The 27,096-nt window shown below is 43.8% G+C and overlaps 1 protein-coding gene across 2 annotated transcripts; it reads right to left on the bottom strand.

Annotated features, from left to right (window-relative positions):
- On the bottom strand, positions 1 to 27,030 carry myo5b (myosin VB). Of its 2 annotated transcripts, none has more exons than XM_079178538.1 (39): positions 26,926 to 27,030; positions 20,083 to 20,193; positions 19,202 to 19,373; positions 18,702 to 18,846; positions 18,455 to 18,611; positions 18,149 to 18,292; positions 17,987 to 18,068; positions 17,208 to 17,315; positions 16,789 to 16,898; positions 16,444 to 16,709; positions 16,014 to 16,095; positions 15,791 to 15,931; positions 15,412 to 15,534; positions 14,746 to 14,829; positions 14,342 to 14,476; positions 14,124 to 14,221; positions 13,824 to 13,910; positions 13,404 to 13,515; positions 13,086 to 13,297; positions 12,106 to 12,262; positions 11,505 to 11,744; positions 10,609 to 10,845; positions 9,959 to 10,052; positions 9,652 to 9,797; positions 9,441 to 9,560; positions 8,386 to 8,520; positions 8,231 to 8,296; positions 6,990 to 7,229; positions 6,631 to 6,725; positions 4,280 to 4,478; positions 4,097 to 4,190; positions 3,874 to 4,017; positions 3,291 to 3,442; positions 3,118 to 3,207; positions 2,867 to 3,017; positions 2,461 to 2,758; positions 2,030 to 2,204; positions 1,869 to 1,949; positions 1 to 1,364 (listed from the first exon to the last, which is right to left on the bottom strand). In XM_079178538.1, exons 1-39 carry the CDS (start codon positions 26,953 to 26,955, stop codon positions 1,212 to 1,214), a joined length of 5,466 nt encoding a protein of 1,821 aa, XP_079034664.1. In that variant the 5' UTR covers positions 26,956 to 27,030; the 3' UTR covers positions 1 to 1,211. The 2 variants fall into 2 exon arrangements, with proteins under 2 accessions (XP_079034664.1, XP_079034665.1); XM_079178539.1 differs by lacking the exon at positions 26,926 to 27,030 and adding an exon at positions 24,904 to 25,372.
- Positions 27,031 to 27,096: the final 66 nt, after the last annotated feature.

Genomic DNA, 27,096 nt, shown 5'->3' on the forward strand with positions numbered 1-27,096 from the left:
AGAGTTCATAATTAGAGTTCATAATTAGAGTTCATAATTAGAGTTCATAATTAGAGTAATAATTAGAGTTCATAATTAGAGTTCATAATTAGAGTTCATAATTAGAGTTCATAATTAGAGTAATAATTAGTGTTAATAATATGAATTCTCTATGAGGTCAAATGATTCCATCGTCCCATAAACCAGAGTGAACCTGTCACAGTGTTGGATCCGAGTATTTAGTATTTCAGTTATTAATTAGTGTTAATAATTAGTATTCAGTTATTAATTAGTGTCACCACATCATTTTACCAAATCACATAAAAAAAGAAAAAGAAGCTCAAAATGAGCCGAAGGGACAGAAAATATCACGGTAAAATGATCGTACACAGAAAAATATAAAAAGAAAAGAAATTAGAATAATCACAGTGAAAAGAACAGAAACGCATTGATTACTGCTGATTGACTAAAACGGCTGCAGAGTGATCGTTAACAACCGACTGATGAAGACTCGTGTTCCTGCTTCACTTCATCATCTGTGTGACGACGACGGAGTAAAAGACGTTTTCTATCCACGAGAAATGAATCAATGTCAGTATTCTGCATGCAAGTGTTGCATATTATATATATTACAGTCTGAGTACGTGAGGATTTCAAACATCACTGTGCTGAAGTGCCGGACGTCCGAGTTTTGCGTCGACACCTAAACGCAACACGAGGATCAGAGAACGTGAAAAATGTCAAAACACCGATTTATATGAACAGGAAGCTCCTCAAAAGATGTTATTGATAAACAGTTATATATATATATATATATGTGTTATATATGTTAGTTTGTGGATGTAAACTCGTCTCATCACACAGATTTGTAAATTTAGTTTTAAATTTGTGGATCATAAAAACTACTGAGACTCTTTTCTCTCCGTTCTCCCTGAGCTTTCACTGACCTTCTTCATCCAGCAGGACACCTTCCTGTTCCTCCTATCACTTCCTGTCGTATCACATTTTACCATCGGAGGACGAACAGTTTGTAACAAGAGAAGAAGAAGAAGAAGAAGAAGAAGAAGAAGAAGATATTTGAGGCACAAGAAGGGTGAACTAGTAACTGAGTCTGAACATGTCGGTCGACACCAGCGGACAGGTTGTGGTAGATCAGCGTCCGTCTGCTGGTTTAAAGCTGATGCGCGGTCAGTTTACTGGAAGTGGTCGGTCCTGGATTAAAAGCAGCTCCTTCAGACCCTGATGAGGAAGTCGAGGCCGAGCGAGGCCGGGATGTGCATCGTCTCCAGGCGGAGAGCGGACGGCGTGTACGGGAACAGGACGGGGAACATGTGCTTGGTGTCCATCAGAAGCTGAGGAGGGTCGCTCGTCTGCTGAGGACGGTTCTGGACACACAGGCACACACGGAGGTTAGACAGGTGGAACGATGTCACTAAAGGCCTGTTCACACCTCGTGTGGACAATAGTACAGCTGTGGAACCTTCAGTAGAACACGAGGAGGTTTAACTGACGACTTCATGAAGAAAGAAAACACTGAGAGACGTTTGAACCTTTTCCTGTTTAATAATAAGATGAACTGATGACTTAATCTGATAAAGACATGAAACGAGAGCGAGTCCAGCGGATGTTATATCATATATATAGATATATAATTATATAGATATATAATTATATATCTATAGATATATATATATATATATATATATATATATATCTATAGATATATATATATATATATATCTATAGATATATATATATATATATATATATATATATATATATATATCTATAGATATATATAGATATATATAATTATATATATAGATATATAATTATATATCTATAGATATATAATCACTTTGGAACAATGAAGGCCGTTTGGGTCTCACCTGGATGCTCCTGATGAAGGACACACTGACTCTCTCTTCAAACTCGTTCAGAGGAGTGTAGAGGTTCAGGATCTTTACAATCTGCAACACACAGGACAGCAGTGATCAATACCGCTGTGTGTGTGTGTGTGTGTGTGTGTGTGTGTGTGGGGTCAGCTGACCTGCTGCGTGCTGAGGGCGGTGCAGAGCGAGCAGATGGCCTCGGCGTCCTGAGTCGTCTTCTTCTTCACCTGCAGCAGCTGCGCGGCCTGGATGAGCGGCTCCAGAGTGGCTGCAGCTTTGCTCTGGAACAAGTTGTTCCCTCTCAGCCACTCCTCCATCTGACTGGTGTTGTACCTGAACACACAAACAGCCCGCGAGTCAAAGCCAGCAGCACGACGGGACCTAGAGGACGGAGGTGGGAGGTAGGTGACCTAGGAACTAGGCGACGGTGAAGGCACCTAGGCGACCTAGGAACTAGGCGACAGCGATGGGACCTAGGCGACCTATGAACTAGGCGATGGTGATCGGGCGTAGGTGAAGGCACAAACAAACACAGAGCGTCCTCTGCACCGGGTTTCACTAAGGACCACAGGAAGTCAGCAGCTCGTACCTGAGCTGCATGCCGGTGCTCCAGGAGCACACGTCTTTGCGCAGCATCAGGTTGTTGAGGGTGATGTTGTTGATGCAGTGGAAGAGCTGTCGCACCACCTGACCCACGATCTCGGGGTCCAGACCGTGCTCCTGCATGGTGTCGTGAAACTGTCCCAGCTGCCTGATCAGGGCCTGCAGGGTGTAGCTGCTGGGGCCGCCGGCGTCCGTGTCCATGCTGGACGAACGGTTCCTGTAGCCCCCCATCGGTTTGACTCCCGCCAGGCTGGGGATGCTCTCGCTCTCCAACATGGCCGACACTGAACGCAAGCAAGCAGAGAGAGATCAGTCTATAGATGGTCTATATATACACACAGCAGGTACACAATACAACTACACACTATGTGATGTAGGCCTTTAATCCTCACCGATCATGGGCTGGATGAAGGCTTCTGCCACCTTGATGAGCTGCTGGTAGATCTGGATGGAGAGGTCGCTCAGCACCTGCCGGTACTCGGCCAGGTCGAAGTTCTTCAGACAGTGTTCGTTCTGTTTGCTCGTGTTCTGGGTCATAAACGCCTGAACAACAACAACAACAACACTTCTTACTCTGCTGCTCGCGTGCTGCTGAATACAATACTGACATCTAACAGAGAGTATTATGGTCTGTATGCGTCACCTCATCGCCGCTGTACTGCTTCAGACAGTGCAGCAGCCGGCTGGTGTTGGCCAGCCAGAAGGACGTCATCTCAAAGTCTTCGTTGTTCTTCTGCGGATGGAATGAACGTAGATGTCATTTAAAAAAGCAGAACATGGATCTCTAATCAACAGAGGACGAGGGAGGACGCTCACCTTCAGGACCTTCTTGATGGCGTTGATGGTGGAGGTGAGCAGAGACTCCACCTTCTGGTCGTCGTTGATGTAGTCGGCGTGACGGATGCACATGAAGAGAATATAAGCCGGGAGGCACGGAACCGTAGCCGACACCGTGTTAGGCCTCATGTCTGAAACACATTAACACATCAGTCAGTACTACTGCTGAGACCAGGTCTACTGAGACCAGGTCTGCTGAGACCAGGTCTGCTGAGACCAGGTCTACTGAGACCAGGTCTACTGAGTCCAGGTCTACTGAGGAGACTGACCTGAGACCAGGTCTACTGAGACCAGGTCTACTGAGTCCAGGTCTACTGAGGAGACTGACCTGAGACCAGGTCTACTGAGACCAGGTCTACTGAGGAGACTGACCTGAGACCAGGTCTACTGAGACCAGGTCTACTGAGGAGACTGACCTGAGATCAGGTCTACTGAGGAGACTGACCTGAGATCAGGTCTACTGAGACCAGGTCTACTGAGGAGACTGACCTGAGATCAGGTCTACTGAGGAGACTGACCTGAGATCAGGTCTACTGAGACCAGGTCTACTGAGGAGACTGACCTGAGATCAGGGCCTTAAACAGCAGGGCCTCGTCCTCCTTGTAGTACTCCAGCATCCCCTCAAAGTCCTTCTCTTTCCTCTGGACCGTGACCTGGCGCATCAGTTCTGGTCTGGATCTGCTGGTCTGAGCTGCAGCCTGAGACGCTACAGAGACAGACGGAGACACATTAGTCCCTGATCAGCTGATGGACTGTCCTCTGCAGGTGTGAACAGCTGCTGGTACCTTCTAACTCCTGGACTTTCTTCATGTAGATCCTGAGCTGCTTCTTCAGCTTCCTCTCGTTCTTCTCCAGCTTCTCCACCAGCTCCTTGAGGTCCTACAAACAACAACAACCCAGCAGATGAAAGCCAGACAGGAAGCGGTTGTGAATGGATCAGAACTGCTGTTTGTGTGTCTGGTCCTCACCAGGTTGTCGTTGGTGAGCCTGGTGATCTCCTGCTGGACGCTGTACTCCACCCGAGCCTCCGGAGACAGGGCCGCCGTGTAGGTCAGCATCTCCTGCTTCTTCTCGATGTCGTCTCTCAGCAGCTCGATCTGAGTGTGAAGAGCCTCCAGCTCGTCTTTGTGCTGCCGGGTCTGAGTCTGGAGCTGAGCCTCCAGCAGCCTGAGGAGGAGGATCACGCTGATCACACACAACATCTGAAGAACATCTCTTTATGGAACAGAGGAGTTCTGACCTTCACGTGTTTATCTCCAAACCAGAACAAACTCGTCTGATTCCTGGACTCACCCGACACATAAACACTCACTGGAGCACTAAACCAGATCAATCCGCCGCTGAAAATAGTCCCCAACAACAAAGCCCCAAAGTCCTGTTTGTTATTTAAATCTGTTTTACTGAGATCAGGTGAAGAGCAGCGACCAGCTAGTGCATCTACAAACACTATATATATATATATATATTATTAATTACATAATACTATATGATTCATATATTACATCATATTATTAACATAATTATATTAATATATTATTCTATAATATTAATGATATACTATATTATGATATTATTAATATCATAATATTGTATTATTTATATAACAATATAATGTTATTAATATCTATTAAAGGCTTCTTCATAAATAAAGACAGAGATAAAGTAATCAAGAACACTTACAGTCTACATTCACTTTCATACATGACGACATATGGAAATAAATTCATATATTGTGTTTTATATCGAGTATATGTTATATAAATTAAATATTATCATAAAGCTCTTTACTGATGTAACCGTTAAAGCTTCATTATGATTTAAAGTGAGCTGTATGTACTGTACTGTGATATTGTGTATTTGATGTACTGCATCACTTGTTCATCAGCTGTTCACACGTTCATAAAATGATGATGAACTCTGATGAGCACTTGGACCGACAGTCTCTGAGGAAAGAACTAGAAGAAGAAGAAGACAAACACAAAGTACAGAGCTGGTGTTAGAGGAAGAGGAGGAAGAGGAAGTAAACAAGCAGAAGAAGAAGAAGAAGAAGAAGAAGAAGAAGAAGAAGAAGAAGAAGAAGAAGAAGAAGAAGAAGAAGAAGAAGAAGAAGAAGAAGAAGAAGAAGAAGAAGAAGAAGAAGAAGAAGAAGAAGAAGAAGAAGAAGAAGAAGAAGAAGAAGAAGAAGAAGAAGAAGAAGAAGAAGAAGAAGAAGAAGAAGAAGAAGAAGAAGAAGAAGAAGAAGAAGAAGAAGAAGAAGAAGAAGAAGAAGAAGAAGAAGAAGAAGAAGAAGAAGAAGAAGAAGAAGAAGAAGAAGAAGAAGAAAGAGACCTGGCCACTTGTTTGAGGCCCTGGTAAGCCAAACCCAGCTCTCCATCTTCATTCAGATAACAGCAGATCTGCAGGGAGCTGGAGTCCAGAGGCAGAGGAAGAGGACGAGGAAGAGGAAGAGGAAGAGGAAGAGAAGCAGATTGTGAGGAAGACTGCAGAGGACAGAGACAGACACACTGAGCTGTTAGTCGACACACAGCTTTTCATGTCTACAGGTTTTTTCCCTCTTGTGGCCGATGAGCTGCTGCTTGATGCAGACTGAAGAGAAAGTTCTGACACTAACATCTGTGAAACATCTGTGAAACATCTGTGAAACATCTGTGAAACATCTGTGAAACATCTGTGAAACATCTGTGAAACATCTGCATCACACACGGAAAAGTGTACGACAACAACGAGGAGAACGTCCTCCGTCACAAGGAACACATTCAAAATGCTACTCAAGCTAACGTACAGAACACCCTGAACACACATATACATATATATATATATATATATATAAATACATATCAATATATATATCTTATTCATATATATTACATTTCTTAAGGAACTTGATTTTTGGCTGAATCCGTTTTAAAAACGAAACTTTCTGACGTTTAAGTCGAGTTTAAAGTTTTGTTGTGAGAGAATTCTGCTTCGTTAGTTTAGAGTAAAAGATGTTTGAAGGTTTTGAATCTTTATCTTTAAAGTTTGGTGCAACATGATTAAAAGTTAAACTGTGATTTAAATCAGGTTTAAGAGTCTCACAGAAAACTAAAGCTTCAACATTGTGGATGAAGAGTTGAGCTGAGAAACAAAGACTTCCTCTTCAGCTTTAGAGTCTTTAGCGTTGCTGCACTGCCACCTGCTGGACGGAGTCTCTCCTCTCAGTCACGGACTCATTCATGTTCCAGTGAGACACCTGCTGGTAAACTCAACATACCAGCCCACTAAATATACGTACTGTCTCTTTAAATGTTTGTTTCCAGGAGGAGATGATGTCACTTACTTTTTGGACTCACTCAGTCCGTGATAGGCTTTGAGAGCCTCCTCTTTATCCAGCGGCTCTTTGCTGCTGTTCACTTCAGGAGCTTTAGTGCTTTCCTGATGAAACAAAGGAAACAATGAACGTCATTGAACCTCGACCTGAAGAGGAATCCAGGAACAGCTGCATTGATAACCAGCGTGTGTGTTTACTGGGACAACATGTTGAAGACACACTGATCTGCTTCTTCTCTTCACATATATAACACAGTTAACGTGGACCCAAAGGTCCGCCTGTATGCAGATGATGCTGCTGTTTGCTGTTTACCTCCAAACCTTCTTCACAAAAACAAAACTACGAAGAGTAGAACACGTTTAACGTACTATTTGGTCGTTGTTCTCTCGAAGTTGAACGGCGCTGACGATCTGAGTCCTCAGAATAAGGACCTCCTCCTTGCGAGCGTCCAGCTCCTCATTGGCTGATTTGAGCTGACTCAGCAGCAGGTTGTAGCCGTCCTGCAGCTCATTGGACGAATCGTTTTTAGACGCACGCTCGGCGATGGTCTTCCTCATCTCGTTCAGGTCGTTCTTCAGCTTCTTGTTCTCCGACTCCAGTTCCTGTCTCTGCAGGAACACAGAGAGGAGATGATGTGAGGAGATGATGTGAGGAGATGATGTGAGGAGATGATGTGAGGAGATGATGTGAGGAGATGATGTGAGGAGATGATGTGAGGAGATGATGTGTGAGGAGATGATGTGTGAGGAGATGATGTGTGAGGAGATGATGTGAGGAGATGATGTGAGGAGATGATGTGAGGAGATGATGTGAGGAGATGATGTGTGAGGAGATGATGTGTGAGGAGATGATGTGAGGAGATGATGTGAGGAGATGATGTGAGGAGATGATGTGAGGAGATGATGTGTGAGGAGATGATGTGAGATGATGTGAGGAGATGATGTGTGGAGATGATGTGAGGAGATGATGTGAGATGATGTGAGGAGATGATGTGTGGAGATGATGTGAGGAGATGATGTGAGGAGATGATGTGAGGAGATGATGTGAGGAGATGATGTGAGGAGATGATGTGAGATGATGTGTGGAGATGATGTGTGGAGATGATGTGTGGAGATGATGTGAGGAGATGATGTGAGGAGATGATGTGAGGAGATGATGTGAGGAGATGATGTGTGAGGAGATGATGTGAGGAGATGATGTGAGGAGATGATGTGTGAGGAGATGAAGTGTGAGGAGATGATGTGAGGAGATGATGTGAGGAGATGATGTGTGAGGAGATGAAGTGTGAGGAGATGATGTGAGATGATGTGAGGAGATGATGTGAGGAGATGATGTGTGAGGAGATGATGTGTGAGGAGATGATGTGAGATGATGTGAGGAGATGATGTGAGGAGATGATGTGAGGAGATGATGTGTGAGGAGATGAAGTGTGAGGAGATGATGTGAGGAGATGATGTGTGAGGAGATGATGTGAGATGATGTGAGGAGATGATGTGAGGAGATGATGTGAGGAGATGATGTGAGGAGATGATGTGAGGAGATGATGTGAGGAGATGATGTGAGGAGATGATGTGAGGAGATGATGTGAGGAGATGATGTGGTTTTGTACCTTGAGGTTGTTGTAGGCCAGATCCGCCGTCTCCTGCTCGGAGACGGAACTCCTGGACTCAGAACCCTTTAATGAAGCAAACACAAACATTAAGGTGAGATCATCTCAGAGGATTCTCTTCTGCTGAGCAGGAACACATGAAACCAGACGGTCACCCTGCACTTGGCGAGCTCCTCCATCTTGTCCAGGTTGACCTGCAGCCTCTTCCTCTCCTGCTCCAGCTCTCTGACTCTCTTCTGCAGCTTCATGAACAGACTGATGTCCATCGCGGCCTTCTCCGCTCCCATCTCCTGCTCAGGTGAGGAGTCACAGAGAGGAGACAACGATGAGGTCGGTTCAAAATACTACTCAAGCTAACGTACAGGAAATCCTGTAAGAAATATATATATAAAAATATATATATATATTTTAGTGCTGAGCAAGTTAACGCGTTATTATCACGTTAACGCATTAATTAATTAACACCGACAATTATTTTATGGCTCGTTAACGCAGTTTTTTATTTATTATTAAGCGACATTTTAACACAAGAACCGTCAGCGAGCGGTGAACAGCTGTTTGTGTGGCGTCTCTTCCTGTTTCCTTCCCCTACAGTCCCCTGGGTCCTAAGTCCCTCCATGTACAGCTTCTCATCACCCTCTATGTACCAACGTACATTTATAACAAACACCACACATGTTACGCTAATCAGCGTAGCATAGCGTCTGACCAACATACCAACAAATAAATGATTCATTTAAATTATTATTTTAGAGTTTTAAAGTGTTTTGTATAAATATGTATAATAATAATAAATAATAAATTCATCTCTGACACACATGAAGATAAAGTTGTGAACACGCTGAATATCAATGATCAGAATCATTATAACTGTGTTATAACTGCTGCTGTGTGAAGAGAATCCTGCTGTTAACAAGAACCTGATGAGTTTAAAGTGTTTAAACCAAATGTTGTTGACCTTTAGTTCATAGAGCAGCACTTTAACATAGAAGAGCTCAACACACTACTTTAGATTCATTATGAACTTTAACATAACAATGAGATTAATCGCGATTAAAATTGTAATCGTTGCCCAGCACTAGTATATATATATATATATATCTATATCTATATCTATATATATATATAGATATAGATATTTATATATATATATATATATAAAACATAATAAATATCCCCGGCGGACCCCGCCTCCCGTTGGCGGACTCACCTCCACCAGCTGGATGGAGTCCTCGGTGTCTCCGACCTCCGAGGTGGAGATGGACGGGTAGTTCGAGTCCGACTCCAGGCTGCTCTGATTGGACGGGTTCCTCTGGTGGCCGGGCTGGAACTGGAGGACGATGGGAGGAAGAGATGTTACCTCATAATAATCATGTGATTCAAACCTCTCAGGTGAGAACACCTGGCCGTGATGAGGTCACCTTGCTCAGAGACAGCTCCTCCTTCAGGTTGTCGTATCTCTGCTCCAGTCTGGAGAACTCTTTGAGCTGATTCTGGTATCGCTGCCTCTCTGCGTCCAGCTCCTTCTGCAGAGACGTCTCCCTCTGAGACGCACCGCTAGTGTCCTCTGGACAGACAAGACATTTAATCATTCATCTGGACAGGATGACGACACTTGAAAAAGGATGAAGAGAATGAACTACAAGACACAGAGGAGGACCTTGGGTAGAATATAATGAGACAGACAGAGAGACAGAGAGACAGACAGGTGGTGTCTTCAGGTCTCACCTCCAGAGCTCTTAGATTGCTGAAGAATCCTCTGGTTCATCTCTTCTTTCTCACTCTTCAGCAGAGAGTTCTCTCTCTCCAGCTCCTCCACCCTCTGAGGACAAACACACATGAAGACACATGAAGACACATGAAGACAGGTGAAGACACATGAAGACACGTGAAGACACATGAAGACAGGTGAAGACAGGTGAAGACACATGAAGACAGGTGAAGACACATGAAGACACATGAAGACAGGTGAAGACAGGTGAAGACGACGTCGGTAACATTCGTCTCTCCGTTAGTAAAAAGGTTCAGACAGACAGACAGCGTCACACAACGATACCAACGAAGAAGAACAGCGTTCTCACCTTAACATTTAGTTTACACCTGAAGTCTAAAGAGTCACCTGTCCTCTCTCCTCACCTGTCCTCTCTCCTCACCTGTCCCCTGTCCTCTCTCCTCACCTGTCCCCTGTCCTCTCTCCTCACCTGTCCTCTCTCCTCACCTGTCCTCTCTCCTCACCTGTCCTCTCTCCTCACCTGTCCCCTGTCCTCTCTCCTCACCCGTCCTCTCTCCTCACCTGTCCTCTCTCCTCACCCGTCCTCTCTCCTCACCTGTCCTCTCTCCTCACCCGTCCTCTCTCCTCTCCTGTCCCCCGTCCTCACCTGTTGGAGCCCCATCTTCTCGTTGCCGTGCTCCTCCTCCATCCTCTTCCTCTGGGCCGACGCCTCCTGCAGCTCCTCCCTCAGCCTGTCCAGCTCCTCCTGCAGTGAGGAGACCTGAGCTCCTCCTACCTGCCGACTCTTCACCTGCTCCAGCTGTTTCTGCAGCTTGTTCACCTCCGAGCCCAAACCGCTGTTCACCTGCACGAGCTGCTCGTTCTGAGTCCGGAGGTCTTTGGACTGAAAGGAGACGCATCATCATCATCATCATCATCATCATCATCACCATCATCATCAGCATCAGCATCATCATCATCATCATCATCATCATCAGCATCAGCATCATCATCATCATCATCATCATCATCAGCATCAGCATCATCATCATCATCAGCATCAGCATCATCATCACCATCAGCATCAGCATCATTATTATTAGGTTTGTAATTATAATAATTAATTTTATTGTTATTAACATTATTATTAATACTATATTCTTCTTCTTATATTAATATGATCAATAATAATAATATTATTAAATATTAATTATATTATTATTATTATTATTATTATTGTCGTCATACTCGATCACCTGGTCGTCCATCTTCCTCTTATTGATACTATTAATATTAATATATTAATATGAATATATTAATATGAATATATTAATATATTAATATTAATATGTTAATATGTTAATATATTAATATATTAATATTAATATATCCATATTAATATATTAATATGAATATATTAATATATTCATATTAATATGAATATTGATATGAATATTGATATTACCATTAATATTGTTATGAATATTGATATTGATATGAATATGAATATTGTTATGAATATATGAATATTGATATTGATATGAATGTTGATATTTGGATCACCTGGTCGTCCATCTTCCTCTGCAGCTGGACGATCTTGTTCTCCATCCCCGTGTTGAGCTTCTTGAGGCGTTCGTTGGACCGAGCTTCGATCTTCAGCTCCTGAACGCGTCGTTTGGCTCGGACGCGTCTGAAGCCGCACTGGATGGTGACGGCGGCGTCGCGCGCTCGCCTGAACTTCCTCCTCTGCAGCCAGCCGCGCACCGTCTTCTGGATCACCATCGCCTTGTGGTGCAGCAGGAACTACAGGAGGGTTCAGAGACGCTGTGAGACACCGAGACGACACATTCCAGCTTCTAGTGGAGACGCTGTGCCTCCAATTTACACACACACACACACACACACACACACACACACACACACACACACACACACACACACACACACACACACACACACACACACACACACACACACACACACACACACACACACACACACACACACACACACACATCTCTGTTCACCTCTGAGAGGAAGGACACTATGTTACAGAGGACCACATGAGTACTCATGAGGACCCCATGAGGACCACATCAGGACCACATCAGGACCACATCAGGACCCCATGAGGACCACATGAGGACCACATCAGGACCTGTACCTCCTGGTAGATCCGGCGGGTGAACATCCCTCTGGTGAAGGCCTGCACGGTGACGACGGCCCGTCTCACCCTCAGATAGGCCCGTCTGTCTCTCACCATGCGGTACTGCTTCTGACAGATGAGGGCGGCTCGGGTCTGACGCAGGAAGTCAGCGAGTCTGAAGAAATAAAAGCATGAATAGATACTTTAAATACTGCTAAATACTACATTAAATACTACAATAAATACTGCTAAATACTACATTAAATACTACAATAAATACTGCTAAATACTACATTAAATACTACAATAAATACTGCTAAATACTACATTAAATACTACAATAAATACTGCTAAATACTACATTAAATACTACAATAAATACTGGTAAATACTACATTAAATACTACAATAAATACTGGTAAATACTACATTAAATACTACATTCATCAAACAGCTTTAGCTACATTTCAAACAAACAGAACATAAATGATCCGTTTCTACACATTAAAAACCCAAAATGTAAATGATGTAGTTAAAATGTAGTTAACTACATTTGATAAAGACCGAAGGAACCAGAAGGAACCAGAAGGAACCAGAAGGAACCAGAAGGGTTAAAATGTAGTTAACTACATTTTAACTACATTAAAGTACTACTGACATACTAATACATCCCATAATATTCTGCATTATGAGTGTACGTTTTGTTGCTCATACATGATACGATGACAGTTAAATATTTAAATGTTTCATTAAAGATTCGTCTGAATAACAGCAGAACGTTCATCAGACGATCTTTAGAGGAACTGAGAATAAAAAGCTTTGTGTTCAAACACATTCAGAGACTCCTCCGGTCGTTTACGTCCGTGCTCATCAAGAGGAAGAAGAAGAAGTTCCTCTGGAGGACCAGAGCTATAAAGACCGAAGGAACCAGAAGGAACCAGAAGGAACCAGAAGGAACCAGAAGGGTTCTGGTGGGACCACAGAGACCAGCATCAGACCTGCGGGCCAGGAATCCTCGGCCGTATCTCTGCAGAGTGACGGCCGACTTGCGGATCTTTCGGTATCGAACCCTCTGCAGCCAGCCGCGGACCGTCTTCTGGATCTTGATGCAGGCCGAGCGGAACCTGTCGGCCCGGAGCCTCTCCAGGTACGCCACCTGACCCGCCCGGAAGAAGATCTTCGTCTTCCCGAACTGGAACATGTCCGGCTCCTGAGACACGACGGGGGGGGATGATGTCACCAGTGATGTCACGATCAGAGGCGATGATGAGGATGTTACCTTCATCCCTCATATCATTAATTAACACGTTCCTGACCTTGATCAGAGTCTCCAGCAGGATCTTACAGACCAGCTTCTTGTCCGCTGACGTCATGTCGGACTTCTTCAGCAGAACTCGGTACCGGTTGAAGAAGTCCGGGTACGTCCACCTGGAGAACCACGAGAACCGGTTCTGTTATTACAATCTGTATTCAAACGATTCACAGAGAACCTTTACCTGATAGAACTCAAGGAGAGGAGGAGGAGGAGGAGGAGGAGGAGGAGGAGGAGGAGGAGGAGGAGGAGGAGGAGAAGAAGAAGAAGAAGAAGAAGAAGAAGAAGAAGAAGAAGAAGAAGAAGAAGAAGAAGAAGAAGAAGAAGAAATAATAACAACAACAACAAGAAGAAGAAGAAGAAGAAGAAGAAGAAGAAGAAGAAGAAGAAGAAGAAGAAGAAGAAGAAGAAGAAGAGGACTCACCTGGACGGGTACCCGGCTGCACTGATCCGGATCGTCTCCAGGACTCCACAAGCTCTGAGCTGCTGAACCGCTCGTATGGAATCAAACCTGCAGAGACAGAAAGTTCTTCACTTCATCTTCATCACTTCACTTCATCTTCATCACATTTTAAACATCGCTCTGACAGCGATCTCTTCCTCGTCTTCCTCGTCTTCCCATCATGCCATGGGGCGCCTGGCTCAGGAAGAGGTCACACCTGTTCCCTTAGATCCTGAATCACGTTTCTATTTGAGGAGCGGAGGAAAGGAGACGAGGACTCACGAGAAGGATTCCTTGAAGTCGTTGGGTTTGATGCAGCGGACGTAGTGAGGAGTCGTAGCGTTCAGGGTCTCCATGAGGAGCTGCAGAGAGCTGCGGAACTGGACCAAGACAAACATCATCAGTATCTGCTGTTAGTGGTGGAGTCCTGTAGAGACCAGTAGAGACCAGCACAGTCCAGCAGACCCTTAGAGACCCTTAGAGTCCAGCAGAGTGCTCACCTGGTGTCCCACGGTCTTCCTGTGCTCCTTGTTGGGGGCTTTGGGAGTCGACTTGGCGGCTCTGACGTTCACTCTGGAGGACTTCGGGGGGGCGACGTCGTTCTTGTCGTGAAACAGATCTGAGACGAGCTGAAACTGAAGGAACTCTGAACTCACAAACGATTCTGTGACAGAATCACATTTAAGGAGACGTTCACCAGCAGAGCGGTGCAGGAACCAGATCACATGACGTCGTCCGCTATGACCCGCCCTACTCTCCTCTGATTGGTTGTATCCTCCCAGGCCGTTGCTAAACGCTAACATTAGCCTAGCTATGATGCTAAATTGATGTCATAGCCAGGCTCTATAGTTCTGGTTCAGAGGTTCTGGTTCAGAGGTTCTGGTTCAGAGGTTCTGGTTCTTACCTGACTGGCCTTCAGGATGTTGATCTGCTCCTCGTACACGGTGTCTCTGTTCTTCTCCAGGAATCCTTCACACTGATATTCAACCTGTGGAGACGACGGAGCAGCGAGCTTAGAACAATAAGCAACGTTTCATATATTAATTAACACATTATAATTAACATATCATATATTAATTAACATATCATACATTAATTAACATATCATATATTAATTAACATATCATATATTAATTAACATATCATATATATTAATTAACATACCATATATATTAATTAACATATCATATATTAATTAACATATCATATATATTAATTAACATATCATATATTAATTAACATATGATATTAAACGGACAATACCGCCACGCTAGATATTGCGATGCTGTGCAGATTTATTCCCCTCTCTTATAAAACACGATGCTTTTATTCTGTAAGTCACTCAGACTTCCTGTTTGTTGCCCTGACAAACATGGAACCTGCAGACACGTTCTATAAAGGGCCTGGACCCGATCAAGAACCTGGACCCGATCAAGAACCTGGACCTGATCAAGAACCTGGACCCGATCAAGAACCTGGACCTGATCAAGAACCTGGACCCGATCAAGAACCTGGACCTGATCAAGAACCTGGACCCGATCAAGAACCTGGACCTGGTCCTTCTGCTCACCTTGTCAGCAAAGTGTATGATGATGAAGGAGACGTTGGACATACGAGGTTTCTGAAAGTGAGCGCTGCTCGAGTTCTGCTTGTAGAGCTTCTGGGCCCAGTTCTGGTCCGTCCCCTTCGGCACCTGAAACAGGAAGTGGATTATATAACAAGTAAACATCATCATCATCATCATCATCATCATCATCATCATCATCATCATCATCAATAAGAGTGCATGAATAAATCATCAGATTTCGTCTGAGAGGTCTAAGAGACAAACATCCAGAGAGCCGTGTTAGCTGCTAACGTGGCTAACAACATAACAACAATCTTGCAATTTTGTAAATCTCATTTTCGAAAATTTGCTCAATAAGGACATTAGAAAGGTTGAGACTGACTTTACACTCTTCGTCCAGCAGGTCCAGGATGCCGAGTCGAGCCTCGATCAGGTCGATGCAGGGCTGGTTATCATAGAAGTCGATCAGAGTCCAGGGGATCTGCTCCTTCATGTACTCCTCCTGCTCCAGCTTAAACACATGCTGAGGACACCAAGCAACGAGCAGCTCGTTAGACGTGAACACAGAAGAAGAAGAAGAATCACAAAGACAGAGGGAGGCTCACGGAGTTGAACTGCTGCTGAAGCTTCTCGTTGGCGTAGTTGATGCAGAACTGCTCAAAGCTGTTCACCTCGAACGTCTCAAAGCTGCAGACAGTCACACAAAAGGACTCATTGCTTTCCAAGTTATTCATCGACAGACACAACAATGCTCATTACATATGCATGAAAAGAAAAACATCTGAGAAGTTAAAATATAGAGATCCAATGATGACGGTGATTAAAAAGTGACTAAATGTAATGAACACAGCAATGTAGTGACTGTAAATGAGTAACGAGGAGTAATAAATATACTGTTTGTACACAGGAAGTATCAGTATATAAAGGTAGAGTGATGTCCTGTAGAACCAGCTGAGAGCTCTGATAGTTTGAGCGGACTCAGGGTCACAGTTCATCTCTAGCTTGTGTTCTTGACATAAAGACTGCCGGACTCACCCGTAGATGTCCAGGACCCCGATGAAGGAGTGCTGTTTGGAGGAGGTGTGCAGGGCCTTGTTGATGTGCTCCACGATCCAGTCGAACATGCGAGCGTAGATGTGTTTGGCGAGCGCGTCGCGGGCGTTCTCCGCCTGCTTGGTCGACATGTTCTTCACGAACGTCTCGGACGCCGTGACCAACTTCCTGTGACAGAGCCAGTGCTCCATCTGCTGCAGCTCCACCCCCAGCAGCCTGCAGAAGTGCTTCAGGTGGAGGTCGTCTCTCTGCAACGCACACACGCCATCACCCGTTAGGACCCTGACCAGCTGATCAGCAGCCTGAGCTGTGATCATGGAGACGTACCAGGACGTGACAGGACTCTCCGTCTCGATCCGAGCAGATCGCGATGTTTCCCAGATGAAGGATGGCGGCGACGACTTTGAAAATGCTGCTCTGACTGCCGTCCTTTATCCCTGAGAACCAGACAATTCAACACATGGAGACGTGTTAGAGACAGACACAGAGGACAACACCAGTGAATACACATGAAATACACGGGTTTGGGGGTTTAGTTACTCTGTAAATGTGACAGATAATGAACTAGATGTAAATGACCTGCAGAACGTTTTATTGTTGGTGCAGGAGGTGAAAATATTTCATTATTTCTATAAATGAACCTGGAGTCAGACTGAGACCTTGTTTAACATGAATGTACTCACGGTTTAATAAATACTATATACTATACAATATGAATTATTATTAATGTTTGGATCCGTCCTCACCCAGCAGTGTGAAGGCCTCCCTGGTCTTCTCCAAGTCTTCAGCATCGTTCACTCCCTCGATGAAGATGTTCTCTCCCATAGACGTGAAGGTGAAATCTTCTGCACTGGCTGAGTGACGAGAACGCATCAAAAACTCAAGTCAACAGGCAGATAACAGGCGAACTACAGGCGAACAACAGGTAAACAACAGGTGAACAACAGGTAAACAACAGGCGAACAACAGGTGAACAACAGGTAAACAACAGGCGAATAACAGGTAAACAACAGGTAAACAACAGGCGAACAACAGGCGAACTACAGGCGAACAACAGGCGAACAATAGGTGAACAACAGGTAAACAACAGGCGAATAACAGGTAAACAACAGGTAAACAACAGGTAAACAACAGGTAAATAACAGGCGAACAACAGGCGAACAACAGGCGAACAACAGGTGAATAACAGGTAAACAACAGGTAAACAACAGGTAAACAACAGGTAAATAACAGGCGAACAACAGGCGAACAACAGGTGAATAACGGGGGTTCAACAAGCGGACAGCAGGCGCACGTCGATGAAATAATAAAACGCATCACGAGTGAATCTCAAACCTGTGAAACAGTTTCCTCCTCAACAGAAAAACAACATCAGTCTTCTTCAACTTACTGATCTTCATACTCAGATGTACAGCAGCAGCTGTTCTCATTTGAATCCTCAACACAAACCTCTCAGCGCTCCTGTTTCTGAGGGACTTCCTGTTAAACTTGGAGCTCGTCTACATAAAGAACGGCAGAGACTCACTGAGGCCGAGGTCTTTGAACTCTGGGAAACTGGCGGAGGCACACAGCTGGTAGAAGATGTGATAGTTTCTCTCCTCTTCAGCCTGCAACACATTTGAAACACACAACAATAAAAGCAGCGACACACAGTGAAGCCGTCGCTCTGCGAGCCGGTTCAACAAACCTGAAACACCACGCGAGACTTCTCCAGCAGGTACGTCCTCATGTTGGCTCCGATGATGTGGTATTGTCTGCTGAAGCCGATCTGAATGTACTTCCCAAAGCGGCTGCTGTTGTCGTTTCGAGTGGTTTTAGCGTTTCCGATGGCCTGGTGAGCAGAGAGCAGACAGTCAGCATCAGGTGACACCTTGTAGCTCCACTGATTTCTTATGCGTCTTCAGTTTTAAACTTTCTAAAGCTGCTGCAGCTTCATGTTAACTGTCCAGACATGCGAGTGGTTTCTCTGACCCAAACACTGAAGCCCACTGACCTCCATGATGGGACTGGAGGCGAGCACTTTCTCCTCCACGTTGGTGTCGCTGGCTGAGCCGCCCACCGTGGCAAAGAACCGCATGGCGTACTTTGCAGAAACCGTCTTTCCTGCTCCGGATTCTCCGCTCACGATGATCGACTGATTCCTCTCGTCTCTGCAGAAACGTGCAGACACAAGAAGAGTCTCGTCAGTATTCAAATCTCTAAATATTAAGGACACAATAAAAGGCTCCTTGTGCTCTGACCTGGCCATCTGCTTGTAGGCCTCCTCAGCCACAGCGAATATGTGAGGGTCCATGTCGCCCATGTTCTGACCGCTGTAGGCCCGGATCACCTCCTCGCCATAGATGTGAAGCTGTGCGTACGGGTTGATGGCTACCAGCACGATCCCTGCACCAACAAACACACAACTCATTCATTAGTTCACTGTAGACATACATGGACACACACACACACACACACACACACACACACACACACACACACACACACACACACACACACACACACACACACACACACACACACACACACACACACACACACACACACACACACACACGTGTCCTTAGCTGAATGTGTATTATTTCTGTAGAGGTACATTAAGTCTTAAACTAAACTACAGCTCGTGTACTCATTAGTGTGTATAACATGCAATCAATAATGAATAAAAAAAGAATGAATGATATAGAAACATGGTTAGTGTTGTGATCAGTGAGGGATGTGCTGAGGGAGGCTGACTGACCGCAGTACGTGTAGATGTGGTTGGGCTCCAGGAAGCGGACCTTGAGGTTGTGCAGGACTGCAGGTTCATGAAGGTAACTGAGAGCCGTGAGGTCGTTCTCTCCCACCAGGATGTCGGGGTTACGGAGGAAAGGAAGAGGGTTACTCTGAGGACCCACGGGGTAGTCCAGAGGCTGGGCAGGAAGACACAATCAACACGCCATCAACACGCCATCACCACGCCATCACCACGCCATCAACACACAATCAACACGCCATCAACACGCAATCAACACGCCATCAACACGCCATCAACACGCCATCAACACGCCATCAACACACAATCAACACGCCATCAACACGCCACCAACACGCCACCAACACACAAACACAATCAACACGCCATCAACACGCCCTCAACACGCAATCAACACGCAATCAACACGCAATCAACACGCCATCAACACGCCATCAACACGCCATCGACACACCATCGACACGCAATCGACACGCCATCGACACGCCATCGACACGCCATCGACACGCCATCGACACACCATCAACACAATCAACACACCATCAACACGCCATCAACACGCCATCAACACGCCATCAACACGCCATCAACACGCAATCAACACGCAATCAACACACCATCAACACGCAATCAACACACAATCAACACGCCATCAACACGCTATCAACACACAATCAACACACAATCAACACAATCAACACGCAATCAACACACAATCAACACACAATCAACACGCCATCAACACGCCATCAACACGCCATCAACAGCAATGGGAGGTTCTGTACTTCCTCATTAAAGTCAGCTTTCATTCATTGTTCCACTGAGAGTGAATCTACGGTGTGTTGTTCTCTCTGAAAGTTAAATACCGTTTCATCCTCCAGTTTGAGGTGGAGCACTGGTTCTCCTTCTTTATAGTCTCTGATGATCTCTGCAGCTTTCCACACATCGTCAGGGTCGGGGATCCAGACCCGCGTGAACTGAAACACAACACAGCAGGGATTATACCAGACAAAGTACTGTGAAAAATACTCTGTTACTGCAGTAGAGGTCCTAGTACTACACTGTGTAAATACTCTGTTACTGCAGTAGAGGTCCTAGTACTACACTGTGTAAATACTCTGTTACTGCAGTAGAGGTCCTAGTACTACACTGTGTAAATACTCTGTCATGGAGACTCTGTTTCTCTGTTGTTGTGGTTTAATGTGGTTCACTGTGACTCATCAGACGTTTGGACTGCAGTCAGATTAGTCTCTGCAGAGGTAACCGGTCTGACTCAGATATGAGGAAGTTGTTCTTCAGGCTGGAACTTCCTTCTTCTAACGGACGGTTAACTCGTCTTCATCTTCATGATTCATGAGGAGAAAGTCTACCGACACGACGACATCAATGCAAATCTGCTGCTCTGACCAGAAGCTCATTTGAATAAAAACACAGTTTCCTGTCGGGAATCACCTGAGATCACATGACAGGAAACCCTGAAGCTAAACACCTGCTCTCACTCTTTATCTCACTCTTTATCTCACTCTTTATCTCACTCTTTATCTCACTCTCATTCATTCAGAAACAGAGAACCTTCAGTGGGCTGTTGAAAGAAATATTAAAGAGACAATATATTCCCTCTGTTCATTATATAGTATTCTCAAATAAATATAAATATATATATATATATATTTATACACACACACATGTAAATGAACTAATCATTGATGTTCAGACAGGAAGTGAAGTCGTCCATAAAGGAAGATCATTAAATCTTTAAAACACAGAAGTAATCAGACCAAACTTCTGCTCTGAGTCTAAACCAGTCTGGGATTTATATGTGATGTTTATGCATAGTTTATATGTTTATATAGTTTATATGTTTATATATAGTTTATATATAGTTAATACGTCTCATTATGAATCAGACAGTTCATTGTGACCTACTTTCACATGATGGACAGTTTGTTGTACGATGTAGAAGTTTATTAATGTGGAGATATGAAGACGTTCTGTGATTAACCGATGAATCAACAAAGTGACTGAGATCAAAGAGACGAGTCTGTAAACACAAACCAGCCAATCAGAGGAGACTTCAGTCTGCCGTCTGTTTATCTGGGACACCAGAGACCGACCAATAGCAGCGCAGCTTTGTCTGCATGGAGAACAACGCAGCAGGAGACAATGAGGACACACACACACACACACACACACACACACACACACACAGACACACACACACACACACACACACACACACACACACACACACACACACACACACACACACACACACACACACACACACACACACACACACACACAGAAGTTGTTTGATTTTCAGAATGCGATGAATGATGTCATTCAGCTGCATAACAGACTCACTAAAGCAGAACCAATCAGAGAGCAGCGTTTACTCACAACAACAACAACAACAACATCACAGCTGATCAGTGAACACAGCAGAGTCCTGATGGAGGTCTGTAGATCTGATCTAATGTTAATTAATAGATTTACTTGTTTTTGTCAAAACAGCTTCAATAACTAAATCAAATATTTGAAGAATGAATAAATATCCTGTGATTTCATGTGTTTGAGTAAATATTAATATTGAACTCAGACTGAACTCACAGGTTTCATCCTCTTTGTTTACGTCTCCATGCTTCCTCTGGTTACCTCGTGTTTAATGTCACTTTGCTATGAATTGTGGGTAATTAACTCAGGGAAAGTCTGCAGAAAATGCTGACTCATGGAAAGTTTTGATTCATAAAGTATCAAAATATCTGGGAGACTTAAACTCTGGATGATTGAACAGAAGGAGGAGGAGGAGGAGGAGGAGGAGGGTGAAGGAGGAAGAGGAGGAGGAGGGTGAAGGAGGAGGAGGAGGAAGAGGAGGAGGCTCTTCAGAGCAGCAGAAGTCGTTGGACAGGTTTCGTATAAAAGACGCTGAGATGAAGCAGTGAGACGGGTTGAAATCTGCCTCACTGCTCAGACTGAGCAGCTGGTATCAGGTTTCCTCACAGAGAGACATGTGAAGTCTCCGCCCACTGATGAGTCAGCACAGTGACATCACACACGGGGGGGGGGGCTGGTGCGTCCGACAGGAAGTCACAACATTACACCTGTTCACCTGAAGAACTGTGATCTGATGACATCAGCAGGTTTTACACAAAGAGAAGAAAACATGAAACATCAACATTCACTCTGATCTCCTCTGAGAGCGGAGTGAGACTCAGAGAGTGAGACAGAGAGTGAGACAGCATCAGAGAGTGAGACAGAGAGTGAGACAGCATCAGAGAGTGAGACAGAGAGTGAGACTCAGAGAGTGAGACAGCATCAGAGAGTGAGACAGCACCAGAGAGTGAGACAGAGAGTGAGACAGCACCAGAGAGTGAGACTCAGAGAGTGAGACAGCACCAGAGAGTGAGACAGAGAGTGAGACTCAGAGAGTGAGACAGCATCAGAGAGTGAGACAGCACCAGAGAGTGAGACTCAGAGAGTGAGACAGCATCAGAGAGTGAGACATGATCAGAGGTTTACAGCCTTTAAGAGTCCACTATTGGTCAACCAGACCACAGACCTTAGTCCTCATAAATGCGTCTCTCTCAACAATGTGCACATCAGTATGATTAAAGGTACTGAGCTGATCTACAAACAGATGTAGGGAGACATTAACCCCCCCCCCCCCCCCGTGGTGGTTCAGGATAATCCGGTTCTTCAAGACCCAGAAGCTTCATCATTCATCCTCAAACAACATCTCAGTTCAGTTCTCACAACAAACGAACACGAGATGAATCAGCTCTACTGACAGGAAGTTACATTATATCACTGATTTATGAAGCATCCCCAAACATGACTCAGCAGAGTCTCAGACCTGAACACAGACCAGATGGGTCTGCAGGATCTGGATTATGAAGTCTCACAGCGGGGGGGGGGGCTTTAAGTGGCTTAATGAGGACGTGGACTACAGAGTCCAGCAGGAGGATTACAGAGCCGTGTCTGGATCAGAGCTCTGATCACATTACTCCACAATATAAATATAAATATAAATATAAATGTAAAATAATATATAAAATGTATTAGAATGATCTGAAAGAAAAACAACTGTTTGATATCTGAGTGTTGTTGATTAAGACGAGCTGCAGCTAATAATTAATTAATCTAACTTTTATCTTCAGAAAGTCGACTTTGACACAATGTTGTGAAAATGGAGCCAAATAATTTATAAAACAATTTATAAAACACTGTAAAACTCACAATGTGTGATTAAATATAAAAATATAAGAGAAGGAAGAAGAGGAAGAAGTTTAGAGACGAAGGCGGTTTGAAGCATCAAGTTCAGCATTTTGGTCGACGCCATCTTGGTTTTTTTAAACCAAGATGTGACAAAGAGGGAGGAGCTAAGAACTACTCTGGTATAACTAAAGTTATAATTAACTTTCAGAAGAAGAGGAAGAAGAAGAAGAAGAAGAAGAAGAAGAAGAAGAAGAAGAAGAAGAAGAAGAAGAAGAAGAAGGAAACTTCACATCTAAGAATCTGTAACCAAATGTTCCAGATACTTAATTGATTAATAATCATAATAATAACTGATTGATATCATTTTAACGCTCTGTGACTGAATCTAATGACACATTAATAATCAGAGCAGAAACTGATTATATTTCATAAAGATCAAAGAGAACATAAAACATAAACAGCTCCTGAGCTGAAGATGCTTCACAGTTATATATGTTTGTAATGTTTGTTTTCAGAAATGGATTTAAAACTTCTCCAACAGATTCAAAGAAGAGATTCTTGTTGAGAAGGAATAATAATAAAAACATATTTCACTCGTTTTACACAACATGAGTTCATGTTTCACACATTAAACTCAAACTGTGACTTCATTCAGCTGAGACGTCGCGTCTCTGAGGGTCAAACTCCAAACACACACCGGAGCCTACGTTTCCCACAATGCACCCCCCCCACACACACACACACACACACACACACACACACTGTGACACAAGTTTAGCCTGATGACGTCACTGTGATGTCACAACCACCTGAACAACATGTTTTAAAAGCAGCTTTAAGTTTTAAATATGTGTTAATAAAGTTGTTAAATGTTGCTTTGTTGAGTTATTATGAACTGTAGTTTGATGAAGATGATGATGATGAAGGTGATTTTAATAAAACAGTCCGCTCTGATCAGAATCAGAGTTTATAAAGTTCAAACTACTTGAACATAATAAAGAATATTTAAATGTGACAACATGAAGTATTCTGACTTCATCCAGTAAATGAACTCAATAAATCACGTGTAGCATCATGAAGTGAGGCTCGTGCTGCAGAACTCCATTCATGAATAAGAACATTATTTAAATACTATCACTTATAGCGATGAGCTTCAGAAGAAGACTTGACACCATGACTCTCCACAGTCCTCCGCGTCACTCGGCTCATACGTAATAACCCTCTCACACGTCATTCTGACGATATTCACACATGTGTTCTCTGGTGGTGACGTCACAGAGCGGAGTGAACAGGTGCTCGCGGCGCTAAAGAGCCCACAAACAACATGGAGTCCGGTCCTGCTGAGCAGCAGGTTCACTGCAGCGAGTCTTCCTACAGGTGGACGCCTCGATGGAGCGGAGCAGCGGGGGGACAGCGCGCGCGCGCGGGCGGGCTCCACTGTGACGTCGTGTTCCACAGGTAGAGGGACTCACCTTTGTGAAAAGCTCGTTCACGGACATCGTCCCGGGCTCGTGAACCGACGACCGAACAAACTCACGCTCCCATCAACGAGACTCCTTCAGAGCCTTCAACCGGGAACGTTCTTCTTCGTCTGAAGCAGGAACGTTCTTCTTCGTCTGAAGCAGGTAGATCCAGGTAGACTCCAGGTAGACTCCGGGTGGACTCCAGTAGACTCCAGTAGACTCCAGGTAGACTCCAGGTAGACTCCAGGTAGACTCCGGGTGGACTCCAGTAGACTCCAGTAGACTCCAGTAGACTCCGGACTCTCGGACAGGTGTCCCGGGGTTTTGGGCAGGTGTCTCTGGCGGAGTTTCGGTCACTTTGTTCGGCGTCGCCTCGAACACGTCAGTGACGCCTCGCGTGTTTCCGGTGGCGGCAGGTGTTCCTCCGGTAATCACACGGCGGTTGTTTCGGTTGTTTTTTTGCACTTTAACGCGTTAAACACCCGGTAACGTTCCGGTAATGAAGTCTAACGAGCGGCTGCAGGACGGAGACTTCCGGAGAGAAGAGAGGCGATCTGATTGGCTGTTTGCTGTTCTCTACTGTACACACACACACACACACACACACACACACACTGGTTCTCAACGTGAGGGTCGCGACCCCACAAACGGCCCCTGATGGAGGCTCGCGGTCACATTCAGGATTCTTCTATTGATCAATAAAACATTTAAAATGTTTTAGATTTCACTCATTTATTCTGTTCTGGGAGGAATTAATGAAGTTATTCAGAATAATTACATTGAGTGAGAAGCTGCATCGTGATCTTTATGCAACTTTATTCACTATGTTGGTCAATGTTCCTTATATATATATATATATATATATATATATATATATATATATATATATATATATATATATATATATATATATATATATATATATATATATATATATATATACACAGCTTAGTTCATGTGTTCACCTTCTTGGTCAATAAAGCTGTTAAAGTCATTTGTCGACCACAAATATTAGTTTATAATTTAATTATTATTTATGAATTTATGAATGATTAATGATCCGATCGCCACAGCGTCACCTCTGCTGCTCTGACATCATCACTAGTCGACAGAATCTTTCTGTTGTTTGGTTCAAAACAATAAAGACAATAAATAAAGAACATAGATATAGAATAGAAACATCACAATAGTAATATATATTATTAAAATACTGTGACGACTGTATCATAAAATAGAGAGCTGCGTATTAAATATTAAATATATGACGACATGAAAACAGCAGAGAAGAAGAAGAAGAAGAAGAGTCACTCAGACAAAAGCTGAGATTTTAAAAGAAACATTTAAACATTTGAGTGAATGAAAACAAACTGTTTATAAGAATAAAACTTCTGCTGCTTCAATAAAGACATAATGTGTGTATATATATACAGTATATGTGTCTATAAATGATGTACTACTCACTGACATCGTGTATTACTACTGTGCTCTTTACTTTAGGAGTGAACACATTATTCTTCACTCATTCATAGATTTGTTGTCTCGTCTTCTTTCAGACTAAAGACAATAAAACATTCATGTGACCGTTTTGTTTCTTTACGTTACATAACGCCTCATTTACATATTTAAACATCACATTTCATACAACTTGTAAAACAATAAATAATCCTGTTAATGAAGTTTCATGTAGAGATCTATTCATGTGTTCACTCCATTCACCAGATTGTGATTCATTCACGTTATGAAGTGAAAGAACTGAATATCATTAATATGTGAACATGAACCTTTAACCAACGTTCACATCGATCATCTGGAAATGTATAAAAACAGCATATTTAATGAGAGAATGCCTCATTTGCATATCTACACATTGATTTTCATAAACCTTGTGATATAAAGTCATATTCTTGATGTCAGTGATCAGATTATTAATATTAATGCTGATAACGAGTTGACTACAGCGTCCTGGAGGACGAGCTTCTCGTGGTCGACCACGTCGATAACGTTGAACTTTAACAGAATAAAGAGCTTTACCTTGGAGTACGGGTAGTAATCACTCGTCATGCTGTCAGGTGATCAGTGGGTCTGTGGATCTATGGATCTGTGGATCTATAGACCTGTAGACAGTAGATCCTCAGCAGTCCCTCTGGGTAGAGACCAGCATGCTGTGAGTCATGTGACTGTCAGACCTGTCTGAGCACAACT

The sequence above is a fragment of the Pholis gunnellus genome, assembly GCF_910591455.1.
Source record: "Pholis gunnellus genome assembly, chromosome: 18".
In the NCBI taxonomy this organism is placed as follows: Eukaryota; Metazoa; Chordata; class Actinopteri; order Perciformes; family Pholidae; genus Pholis; species Pholis gunnellus.